Source organism: Pteropus vampyrus, unplaced genomic scaffold (genome assembly GCF_000151845.1).
Source record: "Pteropus vampyrus isolate Shadow unplaced genomic scaffold, Pvam_2.0 Scaffold106, whole genome shotgun sequence".
Classification (NCBI taxonomy): domain Eukaryota; kingdom Metazoa; phylum Chordata; class Mammalia; order Chiroptera; family Pteropodidae; genus Pteropus; species Pteropus vampyrus.
In genome coordinates, this window is record NW_011888887.1 from 2,582,923 (window position 1) to 2,602,824 (window position 19,902).

Genomic DNA, 19,902 nt, shown 5'->3' on the forward strand with positions numbered 1-19,902 from the left:
GGTATTAAACTGCTAAAATGAAATACGATAAGTCATATAAAATATTAACTTAAAGGATACAATTTCTAGATTTCTTTGAATGCTGTGGCTACTATATCTCGTTTGCTGGCAATAGTGTATTATTCTTAACTAGCTCTTTTTCCTCCATAATGTGATTTTAGTTTTATAAGACATATAATAGAAATAAATTCCATTGGTACAATTATTTGGAGTTACTTCTATGGAAATAAAAATATCAACATTTCAAGGGGGAATTTTGCACAAAAAAAAAAAATCGCATTCCACCAAAAACAACTTTTTAGATGTTTCACCATTAGTTTGATAAACATTGTTAAGTAGAATGCAATTATTAAAACATTAAATTTTAGATCCATTAGAACTTCAAATTGAAATACTTTATGTAACTGCTTTTATAAATAGAATTCAAAAAACATATTCAAAATTATGGCAGTTATGAAATACATTTTAAAGACATTACCAATAAAATGCATGTACACCATTGTAAAACACTGGTCAGTTTTTACTAACAGAAGAGTGAAAAAAATCAAAAACCCTACAACTTGATTTATAGAATCAACAATTCAATCAATTGCTATGCTTTTGAGTAAAAAAGAAAAAAATAAGCCCAGGAAAATTCATAAATTATGAATAGGTCCATCACGAACCTTTTAAAACTTTATTATACACCTGGTAAATTGTCAGTTGACTAAAATTGTCATATTCTTCACAGCAGAACTCATCAGAAATCATTAGGTCATGAAATTAATTTACTAAGTGTCTCAAGGCCAACAGTTATTTAGCATAACAGTATACATTAGAAAATATCAATGTGCAGTGTACATAAGGTTATGTATTGCTTCATAAAACTTTTATTTCTATTTTATGTATATATAAAAGCCATTCTCTTTCTACTGTACTACAACACTATTCCATCATAAGAAAGAGGCTAAAATAGAACACACCCCACTATACCACAGTCTTAAGCATAGCAAAGTATTACTCTCTACACTGCAATGAGGTTCCTATGCAATTACTTAATATAATGTAGTCACTTAAAAAATTATTTAAGGATGAAAAAAATTTAGATTGCTTTCCTACTTCTGTTAGATTATTACCTTATAGAAAACCAATTCATAATTCAGACACCATGTAAAGTTGAAGCAAATATCTGATCTATCATAAATTAATGGGTTCCAAAATACCTCACATTCTAGGAAAGATGTACATAATTAGTCTTAAAGTTGTAAATATTAGATAAATTCATAATGTTTGACTAGCAATATTAAGTCTTGCTCCTTAAAGAACTTTCTAGTTTCTCACTATTTCAACCATAAGTATGATCTTATTCTTTAGAAACACCCTTAGCAGTCTGCTCAACTGGTATCTAATTTGTATTATATCAAATTAAATATGTAACAGATTTAATCTATTTCTTAATATACAGACTTTTAAAATGTTTCATTGTGAAGTATAATTTACTGAAAATTTTCCATCATGCAAAAAATCATGCCATACCCGTAAAGTTTATAATTTCCCCATTAAAGATTAATTTGTTTTAGTGGGCTTAAGAACTTCATAAAATGCTATGCTAGTGAAAAGTCCTGTACATAAAAGAAATGAATAAGACTGTTATGGCACAATTTGCTTTTGCAGACAAAATAGATTCCCTTATATACTATAGCATTCTTAATATATAAATTGGACTGACTCACCCACCACTATTCAGGACAGAGTCTTTATAAATTCCGAACACTGAAGTTTCAGTTAATTCATATGTAGTTTTTAAATTTAGAAATCTTCACTTTATTTCTAACTTCATCTCAGATCAGATTTAAATCTAGGACTTTCCTGATACACTGGTTTTGGAGAAGTGTTTGGACTGCACTCCAATTCAAAATTTAAACATTAATCCTGACAAAATTATTGAATGGAATTAATTAATTCTTTTGACAAATTTTTGCCAAGGATACTGTAAATGTGCATGGCCTCTGCACTCATAAAGCAGGCTTCTCCATTCAAGGTCTATAAAAGTACAGTCTATCGGCCTGGAAATGTGAAAAGACAATAAAAACTTTGGAGAATTCAGGCTTCAATCCCAGCTCGATCATCTGTTAAATATTAGGCAAATTCTTCAATTTCTCTAAGTCTTAATTTCTACCTTTACAAAATGAGTTTAATATCAATTATTTTTCAAAAGTTATTTCAAAGGTTAAATGTAAAAATACAAAAAGTGCTTAGTACATATTACTAAATATTCAAAATATTCACAAATTCAGAGCCTAGCACATAGAATCCATTTGACATTCACTGGATGAATAATCCACTCTGAGACAAGAAACATTAAATACCATTGCCAAAGGAAGTGCATTAAACATAACATATATATATATACTATTTTTAATCCAACTATCATGCTAAATATAATTACCACCTTTTTCTTCATTTTATACTCTTTAACTTGGACTTCCATTTATGCCTTAAAACAGATATTTTAAAGCACGTAATCATGTCATCTAGTAACATAAAAGAGAAATTAAAAGTTAATTTTTAAAACTTCATGCTGACCTGAGCTGCATAATGTAGTTACCTAAAGCAAAATTTGGTACAAAATTTAAGTAACAAAAGAAAAAATAAATAAAACGGCTGGTCACAGAAATTCAGGCACTCATTACAAAACATAACCAAGTTAATTTATCAATTGCAACAATGGTGCACAAGTCCACTAACCCAAACAAATATTCATGAGTAGATAAAAAAATATGACTTTTTTTAGTCTCTGAGCATTATTTTTAACATAACAATCTTTTTAAGTGTTGCTGTAAGAAACCATTTTGAGTTAACATGAGTTAAATCATTTTATAGATGCTGAAATTTACCTGTTTGAGTCCTTCATCAGTTAATTTGTCCTGGTTGCCTACATGAATTTTCTGAAGTAAAGGACAGTGAGAGGCAACCGCAATAATAGAGGTGTCAGAAAGCTGTTTACACCTGTAGGCTGTATACCTAAGTAGTCCAGGACACTTAAATGCTAGAACACATACGCCAGTATCAGACATACTGCGACAATCAGAAATGTTGATTTCAATTATATTTTGACTTCTTGATGCAATTTTTTCCAATAATTCATCAGTGACCTATGAGAGAAAAAAAAAACAATAAATTTAAACTTTTGCTAAATTGAGAAACTTATTTTCTATTATTTTAGTAAATTTCTCCAATAAACAATATGATAATTAGATTATAGCATGAAAATCTTCCTACTTAATATTAAAGCATAACCAGAGCTGTGATATAATAAAAAATATATTTGGTCTTTGTCTCTGGTTCCTTGAACAGAGAGCTCCTAAAACCCTTGGAATTTCCTAAGTGATATAAGTGTCTTTTGTTATCCATAACAAGCCTCTTTTGACTATATCTGAGTTTGTACTAATGAAATAAGATAGCTTCAGGATGGGAGTTGGTCACCAGAAAGACCAAACACCATGTGATTAGAGGGTGGAAACTTTAGGTCCTACTCCCAGACTTCCTGGGAGGGAAGAAGAAGTGGAGATTGGGTTATGAAAACTCTTGAATAACAAGATCTGAAGAGCTTCTGTGTTGGTGAACACGTCAAAGTGCTGGGAGGGTGATGTACTCAGAGAAAGTATAGCAGTTCCATACTCTATCCCCCCAATACCGTGCCCTATACATCTTTTCCATTTGGCTGGTCCTGAGTTGTACCCTTTATAATTAACCAATATACATAAGTATTTCTGAGTTCTATAAGTCATTCTAGCAAATTATCAAACCTGAGGAAGGGGTTGGGGGAACTCCTGAATTTACAGCTGATCTGTCAGAAGTACAGTGGCTACTAGCACTTGTGACTGGTATATGAAGTGGGAACAGTCTTATGGGACTTCATGAGTGCTTAACCTGTGAGGTCTGTACTAACTCTAAGAGTTTGTCAAAATTGACTGGAATTGGACAAAGTTGGTGTCAGAGAATGTTGTTAGAATGTAAAAAACTCCACACCTTTGGAGGCAGAGTGGTGTCAGAAAACACCAAGAAAGAATATATGTATTTGTTTCCATTAAAAGCCTAAAAATCTATCCTTATTAGGAAAACTTACTTTAATGAAACCTTCAAACTCAACAAAAACTCTCCACAAAATTATACTGAGATTTTGAATGTTTGTTCTCTATTTTTAAACCAGCAAATAATGTACATCAGTCATCATGATGTATGAATCTTGTCTTTTTACACTTAATATTAGATACCACAGGATATAAATTTCAATTGTTTTACTACTTCTATGAGAATATCACCTCACACATAACCCATAGCTTAGAAAACTGATATCATTTTGTGTTATCAGCACAACAAAGACTACATACAAATGTCCATATCAAATAAATTTTCTCAGAAGACTCAAAGCTAAAATTCCTTTGGTGAAAAACTCACAAAGCCATCTGAATTTTTAAAATAGTGTTTTAAAAAATCAACCTCTACTTATTCGCTGCCTAATAATCACATTTACAAAAGAAAAAAAAAAAACTCAGTTAATATTATTCAAGTCCTTTGAGTAAAAATAATGGCGAGATCTGGGGATATAAAGTACAGCATAGGGAATATAGCCAATAATATTTAATAACTATAAATGGCGTCGGGGGATATTAGACTTTTCGGGGGGATCATATCATTAGTTATATAAATGTCTAACCACTATGCTGTATACCTGAAACTAACATAATTAGTTATATTAATAAACTAATAAACTAATATAATTAGTTATAATTGAATGTCAATTGTAATTGAAAATTTTTTTAAATAATAACAATGGTGAGAGAAATGCACATGATAAAATCTAGAATGGAAAAAAGAAAGAATTGGAGTGTTCAGAAGCACTAGGAATAAGAGCCAAGGTTAAAACTATTATGTTTTTTGAGAAAGTACAAATGTAAACAGTTATCTTCTAAGCTAAAACTCTAACATAATCTCCTCTTTTTATTTATTTTTCATCTCCAACCCTAACTCTCAGCAGAAGGAAAAAGCTATTTTTAGTCTGAGTTTGTAACAAATAACTCAAACATCCAAGAGTACTGAAGTAAAAAGGGCCAGTGGATCATTTCACATTACTTCTCTCCACTCTACCTATCACATCTAAGTAATTACTCGCCATTCTCCCTGGACACGAATTTCATGAACTCAGAAAGGTAAACTGGCTCACTTTTTTTTAAAGTGTGTATGTTATACATACACATACACACACACACACACACACACACACACACACGTAGTATGTTGGAGTTGGCTTATACCAACTCACAAAACCTATAGCGTGTACCTCTTTCCAAATCAGTGACATCACTGCAGTCAGTGACATCACATTGGTAGCCTGAAATTAGCCACAGTGGGAATAACTGTACCATAAAAACTGGCAAATATTACAAATCAGAGCTTTTTATGTGTTCATTTGTTTTTGAAAGCCAGTTGTTAAACATTTACCAGCAAACCACTACTAACAATATCAAGAAGGATTTAGAGCAGTTTTAGTACTCTAATAAAATCTTATTCTTATTGGATATTTTTTATATATTTTCAATGCCAAGTACTGATAACCAAGTTTAAAGGAAGAATTGTAAATTGTTTTCAATATGCACTATTAACTATATCTTTTTTCCTAATTTATGCTACCATATAAACATACTGGCAGCCAGGCAATGGAGAAGTTTAGAAAATTCAGCAAAAGGAATATTAAAACAAAATAAGTTATCCTAGCCTATTTTGCTTCCATTTCTTCATCTATAATATGAAGAAATTATAGAAATATGGGGAGGACAAAATGAATTAATATGTATAAAGCCACAGAACAGTACATGGCACATCAGGAGTACTGTATAAACATATGCCATCATTCATAATATTGACCCCTCCAAAAAGGGAAAAGCTTAATTTTTTATAAAAGGTAATAAAAAGTGGGAAGACAAACAGGAATAAGACAAAGAGGATTAAGAAGTAAATCAAAATTACCAATCCACACTAAAAAAATATTTTTACCATAAGAATAATTTAAATTCACAAAAAAAAATTACTAAAGCACAGAATTATAGATTATAGTTATTTGAACTACCTTGAGAAACTCTAACACAAAAGAAGTGATTCTGAAGAGAAATAAAGATTCTTTTAAATAGGTCAAATTGAGTGGTTCTTAGAATTAGATTCCATATACCTGCTGACGACTACTAAGATCCAGCTGTTTCCAAAACTGGAAATCTAAACAAAGGTCACGCCAGTACTTGCAAACCAACGATGCAGAAAGGCAACGCTCATCCAGGGATAAATTGGAAAATATCTGTGAATAAAAAAGAAACCATATAATACGTACTAAACATTTTAAAGGCATAGGAAATGGTTTTTGTTCATTAGAAAAAAATTAACTTTTTAAAGCAGAAAAACATCTTGAATATAAGCAACCATTATTACAAGAGTCATTATTAGGAACTGCCCTAACAGAAGAGTCATTGTTAGGAAGTATGATATGGCAGAAAAGAAATGGTCTAATGTTATCTTGTAAGAAGAACAGAATAAAAGAGCAGGGGAATACGTGTGTGTGTTTCCCAATATTAAAAAAGAAAAATTAAAAGGATAAGCCAAAAACTAATTTAAAACATACTCATCTTTAGGAGAAGGGAAAAGAGAGTAGGAAGGGAAAATGTATGAAAATGAAACTACTTTGAAAGTACTTAGTTTCATAGTTTTAACCTTAGAACCAGATGAACTTTTTACATAATATTTTAGATAAAAATGTCATAGAAAGAACATTTTACCTCTATGGCATTTTCTCCAGAAATTCATAAACTCAATCTAATTCCAGGACAAGTATCATATACACCAACTGTAGGACTTCCTAAAAACTACATGATCATGACTCCTCAAAAAATTCAAGGTCATGAAAAATAAAGAAAGGCTGAGAAACTATCACAGACAAGAGGAAAATAAGGAAGAATGACAACTAATACAATCTTGATTCGGAAAAAGGCCATTAACAGAAAAACTGGACCAATACTGACTCCGCCAGTTTGGCAAATGTATGACAGAACATAAGATAATCAATTTAGGGGAAATCAAAAGTGGGTGAGGAATATATGGGGGCTCTGTACTATCTATGCAACTTTTCTAAAACTATTTCAAAATAAAAAGCTTCTTTTAATAGAGTTTTAAAAAGTAAAAATTATAAAAGGATGGTTAAGATCACAGTTAAGACCAATACAGAGTTTTAAAAAGAGATATATCAACAAATACAATGTGTGGACCATATTGGGGTCCTGAATTGAACCTACCGTAAGATACTTCTGAGACAATCAGATAAAACTGAACATAAAAAGGATATTAAATGATTTAAAGGAAATTATTCCTTATTTTTTAGGTTGCAATTATATTGTGTCACATTCACGCTGTGGTTTTATTATTTTTTTAAAGCTATTATCCGCTTTAGATAAACTTTAGTGTTTATGGCTAAAATGATACATCTAGAATTTGCTTTCCGATAATTTACCAAAAACAAAAGTTGGCAAAAAAAATATAAAATAGACAGAATATTGAAAGTTATTGAAATTGGTTTGAATAATACATGGGGAGTTCATTATTTTCTACTTTGGTTTACATATGAAAATTTACAAAATATTAAGTGAAAATTTTAACAAGAATATGTGTTCTACACCAAATTGTTTTATCCTAGATTTAAATCATGGCTTTACCATTTATAATCTATGCAACCTTGGGGAAATTACCTAACTTCTCTCTATCTCAATTTCTTTATTTCTAAAATAGAGATAATATAGTCTTTACCTAACAAAGTTATTGTGAGGACTAAAGGATTATGCATAAAGTTTTCATAACAGTGTCTAGAACAGAGTTAATAGTATACAAATGATTCCTATCATAACTATGACCTAAAATGATTTATCTCTGTGCAATCAAATGCAGAAATCTAAGATAGAATCTCCACTATGTTTAAATCTTGAGCCTTGGGAAAACAACTGCCAACTACTGTTGCTCCTCCAATGGTTGAGTGAGAAGTAAAAAAATATACGTAAGAATCCCCAGCAAAGATGTAGTTACGCTCACTACATCCTTTCACTTCCACTGATGACAATTAAAATCTCTGGACAACATACTAAAAGCAGTTACCTCAGGACTCTAAAAGGTCAATAACATAAGGATTGGAGAGCTGAGCCAAAACTTAAAGAATGAGTAATAACAGGAATAAGTTTCCGGTGTTTTTTTTCCCCTTTTATCAACCAGTGTGGAACTGAGGATGGACCCTGTACAGAACTGCACAGCAGGCATAGCTGTCTTTCTGGACAGAGGACTAGAAATGGCCTTCTGTGAAACAGAGAATGTGAGAAGAGTCTTCACTTTGGATTTTCTTTTCTTTCCCTTTTCCCCCTACTGGCCATGTTCCAAATGCAGCCTCAGCCACAGAGTTGCAATGTAGCAGCTGTGCAGGCACCTAAAATCCCAAGAGTAAACCCATCATTTTGACCAGAAAAAAACAAGAAAGGGAATCCAGGGACCAAACAGCAAAGAACTTCCATTACCTTTTTCTTACCACTTCATCATGAAAACAGCCTGAGTTCTACAAACTATACAGCAGCACAGGTATATAACACAGGCTGTAACTCTGAGAGAAACTTCATCTTTCTAGCCAGAGAACCAGTAAAAGGGACCTCTAGGTCAAAGAGTATAAAAGAAGGATAAACAAGAGATCATAGAAGGAGCATCTCTAATTCTGTGTATGAAGTAACAAAAAACCTGAGTTAATCACAAAGCTGCACATGTACAGAAGAAACCCAAAGTAGCCCAACAATGTCACTGAAAACTGAGCTAACACTGAAATCACAGGCCAAAATAAGTAAGATAGAAATTTTAGTCTAAACGTAACATTGCCAATCCCTGGCAAATCTGATAAAGCTAGACATTCCTAAAACTCAATGAATCCTAACAGAACTAATTCAAAGAGAGCTACACTAAGACACATCATAATCAAGTTGTCAGAAGACAAAGCAAACTCTGAAAGCAGCAAGAGAAAAGCAACTCATCATGTATAAAAGATCCTCAATAAAATTAACAACTGATTTTTCATCAGAAGCCATGTAGGCGAACAAGCAATGGAATAACATATTTAAAGTGCTGAAAGAAAAACTGTAAACCAAGAATTCTGTATTTGGTAAAACTACCCTCTAAAAATGAAGGCGAAATTAAGATATTTCCAGATAAAGAAAAACTGAGGGAGTCTGTCACTAGTAGACCTGCCCTATAAGAAATGCTAAAGGGAGTAGCATGAAACCACATGAAGAAACAAAGAACACCAATAAAGACAGGTAATTATGTAGATAAGTATAAAATTCAGTATTAATATATTTGGGGCTTGTACTCCTTTTTTCTACATGAATGAAAAGACGACTACATAAAATAATTATAAATCTATGTTAATGGGCACAAAACATATACAAGTATAATTTATGAAAATAACTATAAATATAAAAAAATTTTTATGTACCATTGAAATTAAATTGGTATTTGTAGTGTAAGTGCCTGACATTAAGCTTTTCTGACTGCAGTATGTCTGACATTAAGCTTTTGATTGCCCAGATATCTATCTCAAGACATCAATCTTGAATAAACATGTTGCCAGCTATATAACACAGCTATTAGCAAAACAATCAGATAAAGAACTAGGCTACCACCACTCATATAGGTCCCTCTTTCACAAAACCCTGGGTAACCTAGATAACTGACCACTTGTGTGACCCCATTTCTCCTTTACTGTGCCCTAATTCTTGCTCTTATGATTTAAATTAGCCAATAAAAAGTAAACCCGTAAAACCCTAGGCACCTCACTCACCCTTGGACCCTAATAAAGGCAGAGCCCCAAATCTAAACTCTCACAGTTTCTACCTGTGACCTGGCTGTGTGGCACTTGGGCATGTCATATGCCCTCCAGGATCTGAGAGTAATAAATCTTGTTTTTCAAAGTTCCCTGATGGTTCATTGCTAAAGTGTGTCCTACAATCAAAATTAGAACCAAAAGAGCAGGCCAGGCTGGGGGTAAATGTCTCTGGAGCTCACTAGGAGTGATGTGTGCTTGGACAAGCACTGCAGGCATTTCTAACCAAGAGCATTACCATTAAGAGGCTTCAGACCAACAGAACAGTATTAATCAAAATGAGATTGCTATAAACGATGTTAATTATAAACCTCAGGGCAAATACTAAGAAAGCAACTAAATACAGTCATGCATTACTTAATGACAGAAATGCATTCTGAGAAATGCGTCATTAGCTGCTTTGGTCATGTGAATATCAGAATGCACTTACACAAACCTAGATGGTACAGCCTTCTAAACACCTAGGTTATATTGTATAGCCTATTGCTCCTAGGCTAAACTTGTACCACATGTTACTGTATGGAATACTCTAGGCGATTGTAACACAATGTATTTGTGGAAATCCACAATCTCTGTGTGGATTGGGAAGAATATATTCAGATTTAGCCTATTTTCAAGTTTGCATTGGTCCTTGACACACTCCCAAGTCTCAGCTGCACATATGCATAGTTTTACAGTAAGCCAGAAATAAAGGTAGAGAGCTTATCCTTTTATGGTTGTCTCATTTTCAAGGTCTGCCTATTAAATTCCTGGCTGGTCCCATACTCATCCCAACAGGCACCACAATCTAAGACTTGCAAATATGTGTTTTTATCCTATTTGTTTTCTACCAAATTCATCACTTTTAGTTGACAGATACAGGTTTTTACTCATTGCCCCCAACTGAGTTAGCTTCTCTGGCAGCAGAGCTGCTGGTTTTGCAAACTCTAGTTCTTGCTAAAAGTATGGAGGCAGGGGGCCACAGTAGGGGCCTCATGCAGGAATGCTATAGTCTTCCACTTATCTGAAGCTTTAGCAGTTTTCCTAAGAATAAGTACTTCACAATTTGTTGTCTGCCTTTTGTCAATTTTCAAAATCCAAATAGTTTGGGGCAATTTTGCCCAGTTTTATACTTGTTTTTTGTTTGTTTGTTTGTTTGTTTTGAAAAGAGTCCCCAAACTCTCCATGCAGCCATAGATGGAAGTCCCTGTCTTGTGGATATTTTTATGCTCGTCCTCATTTACACATGAGAAAATTAGGATTCAGGGAGACTAGATCATCTGTTTAAAACACTATGTGGTTTTAAAGGCTAATTTGTCCCTTAACAAATAGAAAATATGTAGAGCATGGTCATTATCACCAAAAAGCACTTTGTTTAAAATATGTCTCACTTTGGATAGTATTTTCTCTAAACATTAGTTTTCTCTTTTATAAACGTGAGATAATTATTATAAGCCATAAGTAACTGACTAAATCTGGGTGTAACTAGGTGAGTCTTGTTCATCCAGGTGAAAGAAAATTTAATAAGTGGGTAGAGACGATGAAACCAGTATCAGCAAAGATGGATAAAAAAAGGCAAAATACTAAGTTGATATACCAATACATATATAACAAATCTTTACATGTGGTAGACAACCTACACAGTGGCCCCCAATGATCTCACCTCCTAGTATTTACATTTGTGTAATCCTATCTTCTTGAATATGAGCTGGATTTATTGACTCACTTCTAATAAGCAGAGAATAGCAGATATGATAGGATGTTATCACTGAGATCAGGTTAAAAACAAAAAACTGTAACTTCCATTTTGGGTATTCTTGGATCTGCTACTCTGGGAGGAGGAAGTTGCTATATTGTGAGTAGCCCTATGGAGAAGCTCACATGGCATGGCAAAGAACTCTGGCCAACAGCCAATGAGGACCTTAGGCCTGTCAATAACGATGCAAATAAAAAAGCTTAGATGGAAATTCTCAAGCCCCAACCAAGAGCCCCTGGACCAGAAGGACCCAGCTAAACTACACAGAGATTCCTAACCCATACAAAAGGTAAAATAATTATGTTTGTGTTGTTAAATTGCTAAGTGTTGGCATAATTTGTTACACAGAAATATATAACTAACATGTTTAAGTATTCCAGCTTTTGTCATTAAAATGTTATCTCATCCATACGCTAACTCCACAGAAAATACTCTCTCCCAAACTATATTCTTAACTCATTTAACAAACACCTGTGCATGTCCCTAGGTTTCTGTGAGAGATACTAAGACATGTAATTTGTTCACTGCCTTTAAGATTACACAGTCAAAAGCATTTTGGAAATATATTTGGATAATTGTAGATTCGAAAGAAGCATTTCAAAGGTTGCTTTGAAGAAAAAGAACATTGGTCTGTAAAGGACTGACCTAGAACAACTTTTTTTGTAGAATAAAGAAAACTATAAAGGAGAAAAAAATGGAACTGATAAAAAACTGGGATGCATGTGTATCAAGACAGAAAATAGCTTACTTTAAGAGGCCTGTTAGCAATGGCTTGAACATAACAGAAGTCCAAAATAAGTTAGGTATTCTAAGGATGCAGAAAATCCAGGGATCTATCATCTTGTGTCTTTTTTCTATCACTGCCCTCATTTATAGAGCGAAAGATGACTGACTAATAATCCAGGTGATCTAGCTCTGAAAAATGGAAGAGAAAGCAAAGGACAAGCAGCTGCCTTTTTGGTATGACCTGAAAGTTGCACACACTGCTTCCATTCACATCTTATTACCTAATAATTAGTCACATGGCCACACCTACCTACAAGAGGCTAAAACAGTGTCTAATATAATTAGGTGGCCATGTGCCTAGCTCTAACATGATACATTCTGTTAGTAAAAAGAATATCAGGGGAACAGATATTGGGAAAAAGCAGTGACTTGTAGTCAGGACCTGGATTGAATACAATCTTAATATTCTTGATCTTTATTGACAGACCTGGACAATACAACTAAGCTACTAATTATCAGAAAATGTATGAGTCATATTACTGATCTGAATTAATCACTACCAGGCTGGTATCCAAATATTTCTCAGCCTTGAAAGATTCTTTGAGGGGGAGGGAAGGGCATGACTTTTTAAAATTTATTTTCTATTCAAGTATAACTGACATATATTATATTAGCTTCAGGTGTACAATGATTCAGTATTTGTATACACGGCAAAATGATCATCACAGTTAAGTCTAGTTACCAACCATCACCATACCCAATTACAAATTTTTTTCTTTTCTTGTGATATGGACTTTTAAGACCTACTCTCTTAGCAACTTTCAGAAATGCAATACAGTATTAACTGTATTCACCATGCTGTACATTACATCCCCAGGACTTATTTTATAACTCAAAGTCTGTACCTTTTGAAAGATTTGATTTTTCAGTGGGGCATTGGTATAGGATATAAGAAGACATTTTAGACTGAAAAAACTTTCAGAATGCATTGTTGCTTAACACTTGGTCATACCTATCTCACAGAACCTTATAGTACTTGAAAAATCTACAAAACCAACACCTACTTTTGGCCATTTTATATCTCAATGAAGAGATCTTATCTGTTGTTACACATTACTGCAAAAAGGAGTTAAGGTTTATAAGCAGGCAGGCTGTACACAAATCACAGAAATGTCTGAAAAGACATAAATCTGTGTAGCTATTTTACACTATTTCCTGTGTGTCAGGGACCATGCTAGGTGTTATGAGAGATACAGAGGTATTAAAGATACAATATAATATTCCAGGCCACATATTGTATGATGCTATTTATATGAAATTGCCAGAAAAGGCAAAACTATAGAGGCAGAAAGCAGATCAGTGGTTGCCTTGGATTAAGGGTGGGAGCAGAAATTGACTGCAAAGAAGCACGAGGGAAGCACAACTGGATTGTAGTGATGGCTGCACAACTGTACACATTTATTAAAAATCAAACTCTAAACTTCAACGGATAAATTAAGTATCAATAGAGCTGTTTTTTTTTTTTAAGTCCACAAGCTCTATATTTTCATTACTCTATCATACTTCTACCCAGAACCTTTGAATTTCTGTTTGAGAAAATACACACACATATGCACACACCACACATTCTAGTGAGGAACTAAGCAGATAATTTCCTATAGATTCGGATAAATCACCTCTCTGAAATTTTCTCAGAATTAACTATTTCAACAAAGTTTAGCTTTTCTGTTTTTTTTTCAACTTTATTCCCATGTATATTATCATATCTTGCCTCTTTCTTAAATATTCTTTTTATATTGCCTGCCAAAAGCCTGAAAGTAAAATTTACTAAATAGTCAGTTGAATAAAGCACCATTTAGAAAACCAAGAGGCACAAAACATACTCCTGGTACTTTTCTAACCGTACAGACATAGGAAAGTCAAAGACTAAAACTTTCTTCATCTATAATTTAAAACGATTTCTCACAATTTAATTTTTAAAATTTAAAGCATAGCAAACTAATAAAATCACAACTATTACTACACAGAGTGTCACTCTATAGCAAAGTCAGATATTATAAAATTTATACAAGAATAAGTTCTATTCTAAAGACTTCTGAGAGGGAGGGAGGCAGATACTATGAAAGGATGTGTCTTTTTGACATATTCTCCATTACTCTTTGAGGACTTCCTTTTGTTCTGACACAAAATATTCTAGGCTCATCTTATACGTTTTTTGTCCCAGCTCTGGAATCGGCCATTTCTCCATAGAGCACTGATTCCTTTAACTGGAGAACAGCATTTAGAAGCTAAGATGTGTACGCTAAGTGTACTTATTGCTATTGGGTATTGCTACTCCAAGGCCCTCTAAGTGGCAGAACTAGGAAATATATATGTACATATACATATGTATGTAACCAATCTCCCTTCCCTGCTGCTATCTACTTTCTTACCACACCACTTGGGCTCCAAAATGGCCAAGACTTGGGTAAGACTCTTAATAAGCATAAAATAGGATACTTAGCCAAAGTTAAGCAACTTTTTAAGAAACAACTATACTAATGTTAAATGCTTGCCTTCAATTATGTTCTCTTACATTCCTTATCACTTATACAACCAATATACCTCAAGCTGGCAAAGAAAAGCTAAAGGTTACCCCCTTGACAGCTACTCAGTACAACGCACCAAAATTTATAGACCTCTTAAAATGAGAAGAAAATAAATCTCACCTTTTGGTAGCTTGATTAATTTATATTACTTGGCATTCTTCAGCAAAGAAAAGTCTTGAACCTAACTTCCTAAGGACATTTCATTCAATGCTAACTAACTAAAACCATACCTAGAACTCCAGAGATATACCTTCTAGAGGTTATCTGGAACTGGAGCCTGGAGTCAAGCATTCATGAAATGTCATATGTAATTTAGTTCTTCTTATCCGCTATCAATCTACATTCAAAGCTTTAAAAAGCAGTATTACTTTTTTTCTTTGATTCCTATCTCCATTGCTGTCATCTTTGTTTGCGTATCTGAAAAAGACAGAACTGGTACATACCCTTTCCTCCAAAGCACATTTCTTTTATAAAACTCTTCCTTGATCACTAAAGCAATCTGTCAGTAATAAAGCTATAAAAATAAAGATTTAACACCTAATGACACATTATCAAGGGTGCATAAATAGTGAGGCGGTTTTCTAATGATGGTGGTGGATTTTGGATCTCTCACCTGGTTTCCTGTGGAAAAAAAAATAGGTCCACTGACAAAGAGCAAGATATCTAAACATAGCACACAAAGTCTCTAAAATTTAAATACACATCACAATATACCCAGTTACTCAAAGAGTAATTACTTAAAAGAAAAATATTCCACTACTATCATTGGTAAAATTGTTGCATAATGGTTCCACAATATAAAAATTATGGTATCAGTTTGGCAGGGTTAAGTTATACAAGCAACAGGTAGCAAAGACTGAAGCTAGCTTACTTCATCCAAAACAATCCATTAACCAAAGATCAACTGTAACAGGTTTAATTACTTAAGAAAATGCTATTCTCATAGTTGACCTTTGAAGAGCCATTCCCTGCTTCTCAAATTTCTTATATTTAAAGACCACAATTCAACCCTACAGACCCAATTTTAAATTAGCCTCTGACTCATAATGGCTTAGAAGTCAGTCTTCTGACATAAGCTCCTCCTCACCCTCCCCACAATTCAGGAATCTCTTTCATAAAATCTCTGAAAACAGATTTTTCAGGTCCTCTTACACAGTATGTTGAAGAGATCTCTAGACCTGGAAACACTTTGAGTTCCAACCTAGAGTCTGCCATTCACTACCTAAAATGTCTTAGGGCAAGCCATTTCACTTCTCCAGCCTGTATCTTCATGCATAAGAAGTGGAGAAAAACCAAATGGTATCAAAGGGTTTTTCCTATTCCAAAGTTACATAATTATGATTTCCAGTGAGGCTCACTAGTTCAAGAAAGAACTCATTTCATTTTTATACAGCTCTTATTGTTAGAAAGGACTTTCTAAATTTTCAAATATACATTCTTCCATTCTGAAATTCCACTTCTTGAAATCTACCCTAGAAAAATATGACACATGCATTAAAAACACCCATTAGCATTGTTTGTAGTAGCAATTAATTGGAAACATCCATTAATAGAGAAATACAGTGTGCTATAAACAATATAGGATGCTATGTAGTATTTTAAAAGAATGAAGGAAACTATACGCATTAGTGGGAAAGACTCTCAAACCATACTAATAATGAAAAAAAAACTTAAATTGCAGAACATATACATTTTGATGCCATTTATTTAAAAAAAACTATGGAAGTTTACACAGGGCTTTCTACAATGATGGAAATGTTCTGGACCTGCACAACCCAGTACAGTAGTCACCAGCCACCCATGACTACTGATCTCTGAAATGTGACTATTGTGACTGAGAAACAGAATTTTAAATTTTATTTAATTTTAACTAGTTTAAATTTAAAGAGCCACAGGTGCTATGATACTTGATGGTGCAAGTCTAGAAGAACAATCTAAACTGGTAACAGTGGTTAGTTCTCTCTGGAGAGTAAACTAAACGAGAAGACAGGAGTGAACCAAGGCAAACTTTTGCTTTACCTGCATTATTTGAATGTTTTAAATCAAGTAGTACTTATTACTTACATAAGATAAAATTTTAAAAGGTCTTGTTGATACTGAGCCAAAAACTCTGCCTACGAAAAACCATAGGAAGAACTGTTTTTCTCTTTTGCCATACCTAGAAAAAATTGGGCAAGTATGAGAGTTTTCCCTAATAATATCCTTTAAATTACATTTCCTCACATTTCTTTCCCAAACTCTCCCCCATTTGCTTCCTCTTTTTTACAACTATAGTAACTGTTGGTACAAAAGGTGCAGCAAGCAATACAATTATAAAGGATACTGACCCATTATCAAGGGAGTAGAGCATACTTTCTAATAACGTTTTCCAATGGAAGTGATGAATCTGTTCCTCTCTATACAACAACCCTTCCTATACTGTTAAAAAAAAAAAAAAAATGTCCTAGATCCCTAAGTCTTCTCTTCTCCAAGCCAAATACTTCCACTTCTCACCAGAAACAAAGCCAGAACCCTTTCAACATCACATGGCTCTATTGTAGCTCAGAACAACTCATCAGAATATAACATTTCTTAGACACATCTCCTAATGGTATCACATATTCACCCAGACTTCTAAACACCTGGTCATTCATTTGTTCATAAATATTTACTGAGGCTACCAAATGCCAGGCACTGCACTTAGGGGAGCAGATAGAGCAATGAACACGATTTATGTCGACAGAGCCTCTGCTCCAAAAGCCTTATCCCTAAAAGTTCTATTTGGGTTGGTAAACACTGAAAATCCTTGATTTCAATTCATTCCAGACAGTCCAACTCACCTGTTGGTGAAAACAACTAGAACCACGAGACCCACAGAGACAATCTTTATTCAAGTTTCTAATACTAGGGGAAAAAAACTCAACAAAATATGTCCATCCAAATACTCCAACACAACAGGCCAAGTCTAATGAGTAATTCCTAACTGCCCCTTAGACCAAGGTTTTCAACATTCCACAGCAAAAATATGAAAAGGAATAATGTAGCAGTTAAAATAAGTTATCTTTTAGGGATTCTCTTTATTATGAGATCATGTCCTTTTTTTATTTATGTTAAAATGTTTTATACCTCATGAAATAATGGTTTAGAAAGAAAGCAGAAAGTACTTGTTCTTTGTTTTCGTTTGTTTTTAAACAGTCTTACTTGCCAAATAACAAGACAGCCATCAAGTTTCTATACCAAATATTTGTTTGTATTTTATTTGTTCATGTCGCCCACTGATTTAAAGGACTTAAGAAAGTTCCTTCTGCTCTGGAATGCACATCCTGAACAAAAAAGGAGGCAATTATTCCTCCAACAAACATTACCTCCATAAGAGTTAAATCACTACGTTTGACACAAGGAAAATTTAAGCTTTCCCACTCTTTTGCTGTATTATTTACAAGAACATTAATATCACAATAAAACAGATAAAAATACAGGATTATTTATATCCAAACAAAGTATACTGGTGACAGTCACAATTTTAGTCAATGACAGTTACTTCAGGAACAATAAAAGTAGCCAAATTTTATCTATGTTATTTTTGGCTGGTCTTAAATATCATTCACACTGAAAAAGGTTTACAGTTATTAAACTCCAGAAATGGGCTGGGGGGCGAAGAAGAGAGGAAATGAAAGAAATAACTTGTTAATAACAACTTAATACAAACTCTATCACATAATTAAGTTTATCACTAGCATTGACAAAATCGCAAATGTTATTTGGTACTTAAAAGTGAGACAAAGCTCCCACAAGACACCCATCTCTCTTCTCCACACACCCATCCCCCAACAAAAAATGCATTTGTCCTTACTTTCTGGTAATATGTATGCTTTTATGTAAGGGTTAAAATGTAGGAAGTTAATACAACACAGCATAAACAAAGGGTTTTCAAGTCAAGCAGGCCTAAATTCCCCAGATATGTCTCTTAATTTCTGTGTGTGACCTTGGACAAGTCATATAATCTTTTCAAGCCTCACTAGGCTGTAAGCTCCATAGAGCAAATACCACTTCTGCATGAGTTACTACTGCAGGCACATAGTACTGAAGTATCAGTTTCTTCTTGTATAAACTAAGGACGTTAACATTTATCTCACAGCAGTAATCGGAGGATTAAATGAAATATTCCGTATGTAAAACTCTGGCACAGTGCCTGATCACAGTAAATTCTCAAAAGAAAAGTTAACTGTTATTGACATCAACTAGCAGTTCTCAAACCCTGAAGTAGTTTGAAAACTTCCGAATACTAATATACAAAGTCTTCACACAGTAAGTGCAAATTTCTCGACTGATAAAAGTATTTCACAGAAAACCGGGTTCTAAATCATTGGGCTGGGAATCTAATAATAGATGAACCCTGGACTGTGCGTAACTCAAGCTATTAAAAGACATGCAGTAGACTCCAAGTTTTTCTACTTTAAAAAAAAAAGAAAGAAAGAAACAGGCCATAAGCATCCTTCCCATTGGCTTCCCAATCGCCCCTTTGGACGTCTCTGGCTGTCAGGGAACCCCCTCCTCCGCACTTAGGAGGAGGGTAAAGAAAACCTCTGAGAAAGAGGCTGGGGTTGGAGAAAAGCGCGCATCTTTGCGCCATTCGCCCAGACCCACCTTGAGCAGGATGGATGGCGGCAGCTGGTTGATGTCTGGGGTTTCGGGGGGCGGCTCCCTATGACAGTCGCAGGGGTTTTCGCGGGGCTCCTGACAGTCCACGTCGCCGCATTCATGCTGCTGCTGAGCAGGCGAGGGGGCGGTGCTCCCCGCTCGGACCGCGTCCCCGCCGGCCTCCGTGGGGGCACTTTCGGAAGTGGGAGAGGAGGGCGGGGGGCAGAGAGGCTGCGGTGGCTGCTCGGAGCCCTGGCAGCAACCGGCATCGGGGGGCCGCGGAGGCGAGGCGCCTCCTCCCGCAG

General features: G+C 34.3%; 1 protein-coding gene across 1 annotated transcript in view; it reads right to left on the bottom strand.

The window, feature by feature from the left end:
* The window catches only part of FBXL17 (F-box and leucine rich repeat protein 17), a gene marked incomplete at its 5' end in the record, with an annotated part of 449,450 nt that extends 429,553 nt beyond the window's left edge, over positions 1 to 19,897 (bottom strand). The window contains 3 exons of the mRNA XM_011365181.2: positions 2,877 to 3,134; positions 6,209 to 6,331; positions 19,604 to 19,897. Coding sequence (XP_011363483.1) covers positions 2,877 to 3,134; positions 6,209 to 6,331; positions 19,604 to 19,897 — 675 coding nt within the window. The remainder of the gene's footprint in view (positions 1 to 2,876; positions 3,135 to 6,208; positions 6,332 to 19,603) is intronic.
* Between the last annotated feature and the right edge of the window lie 5 nt (positions 19,898 to 19,902).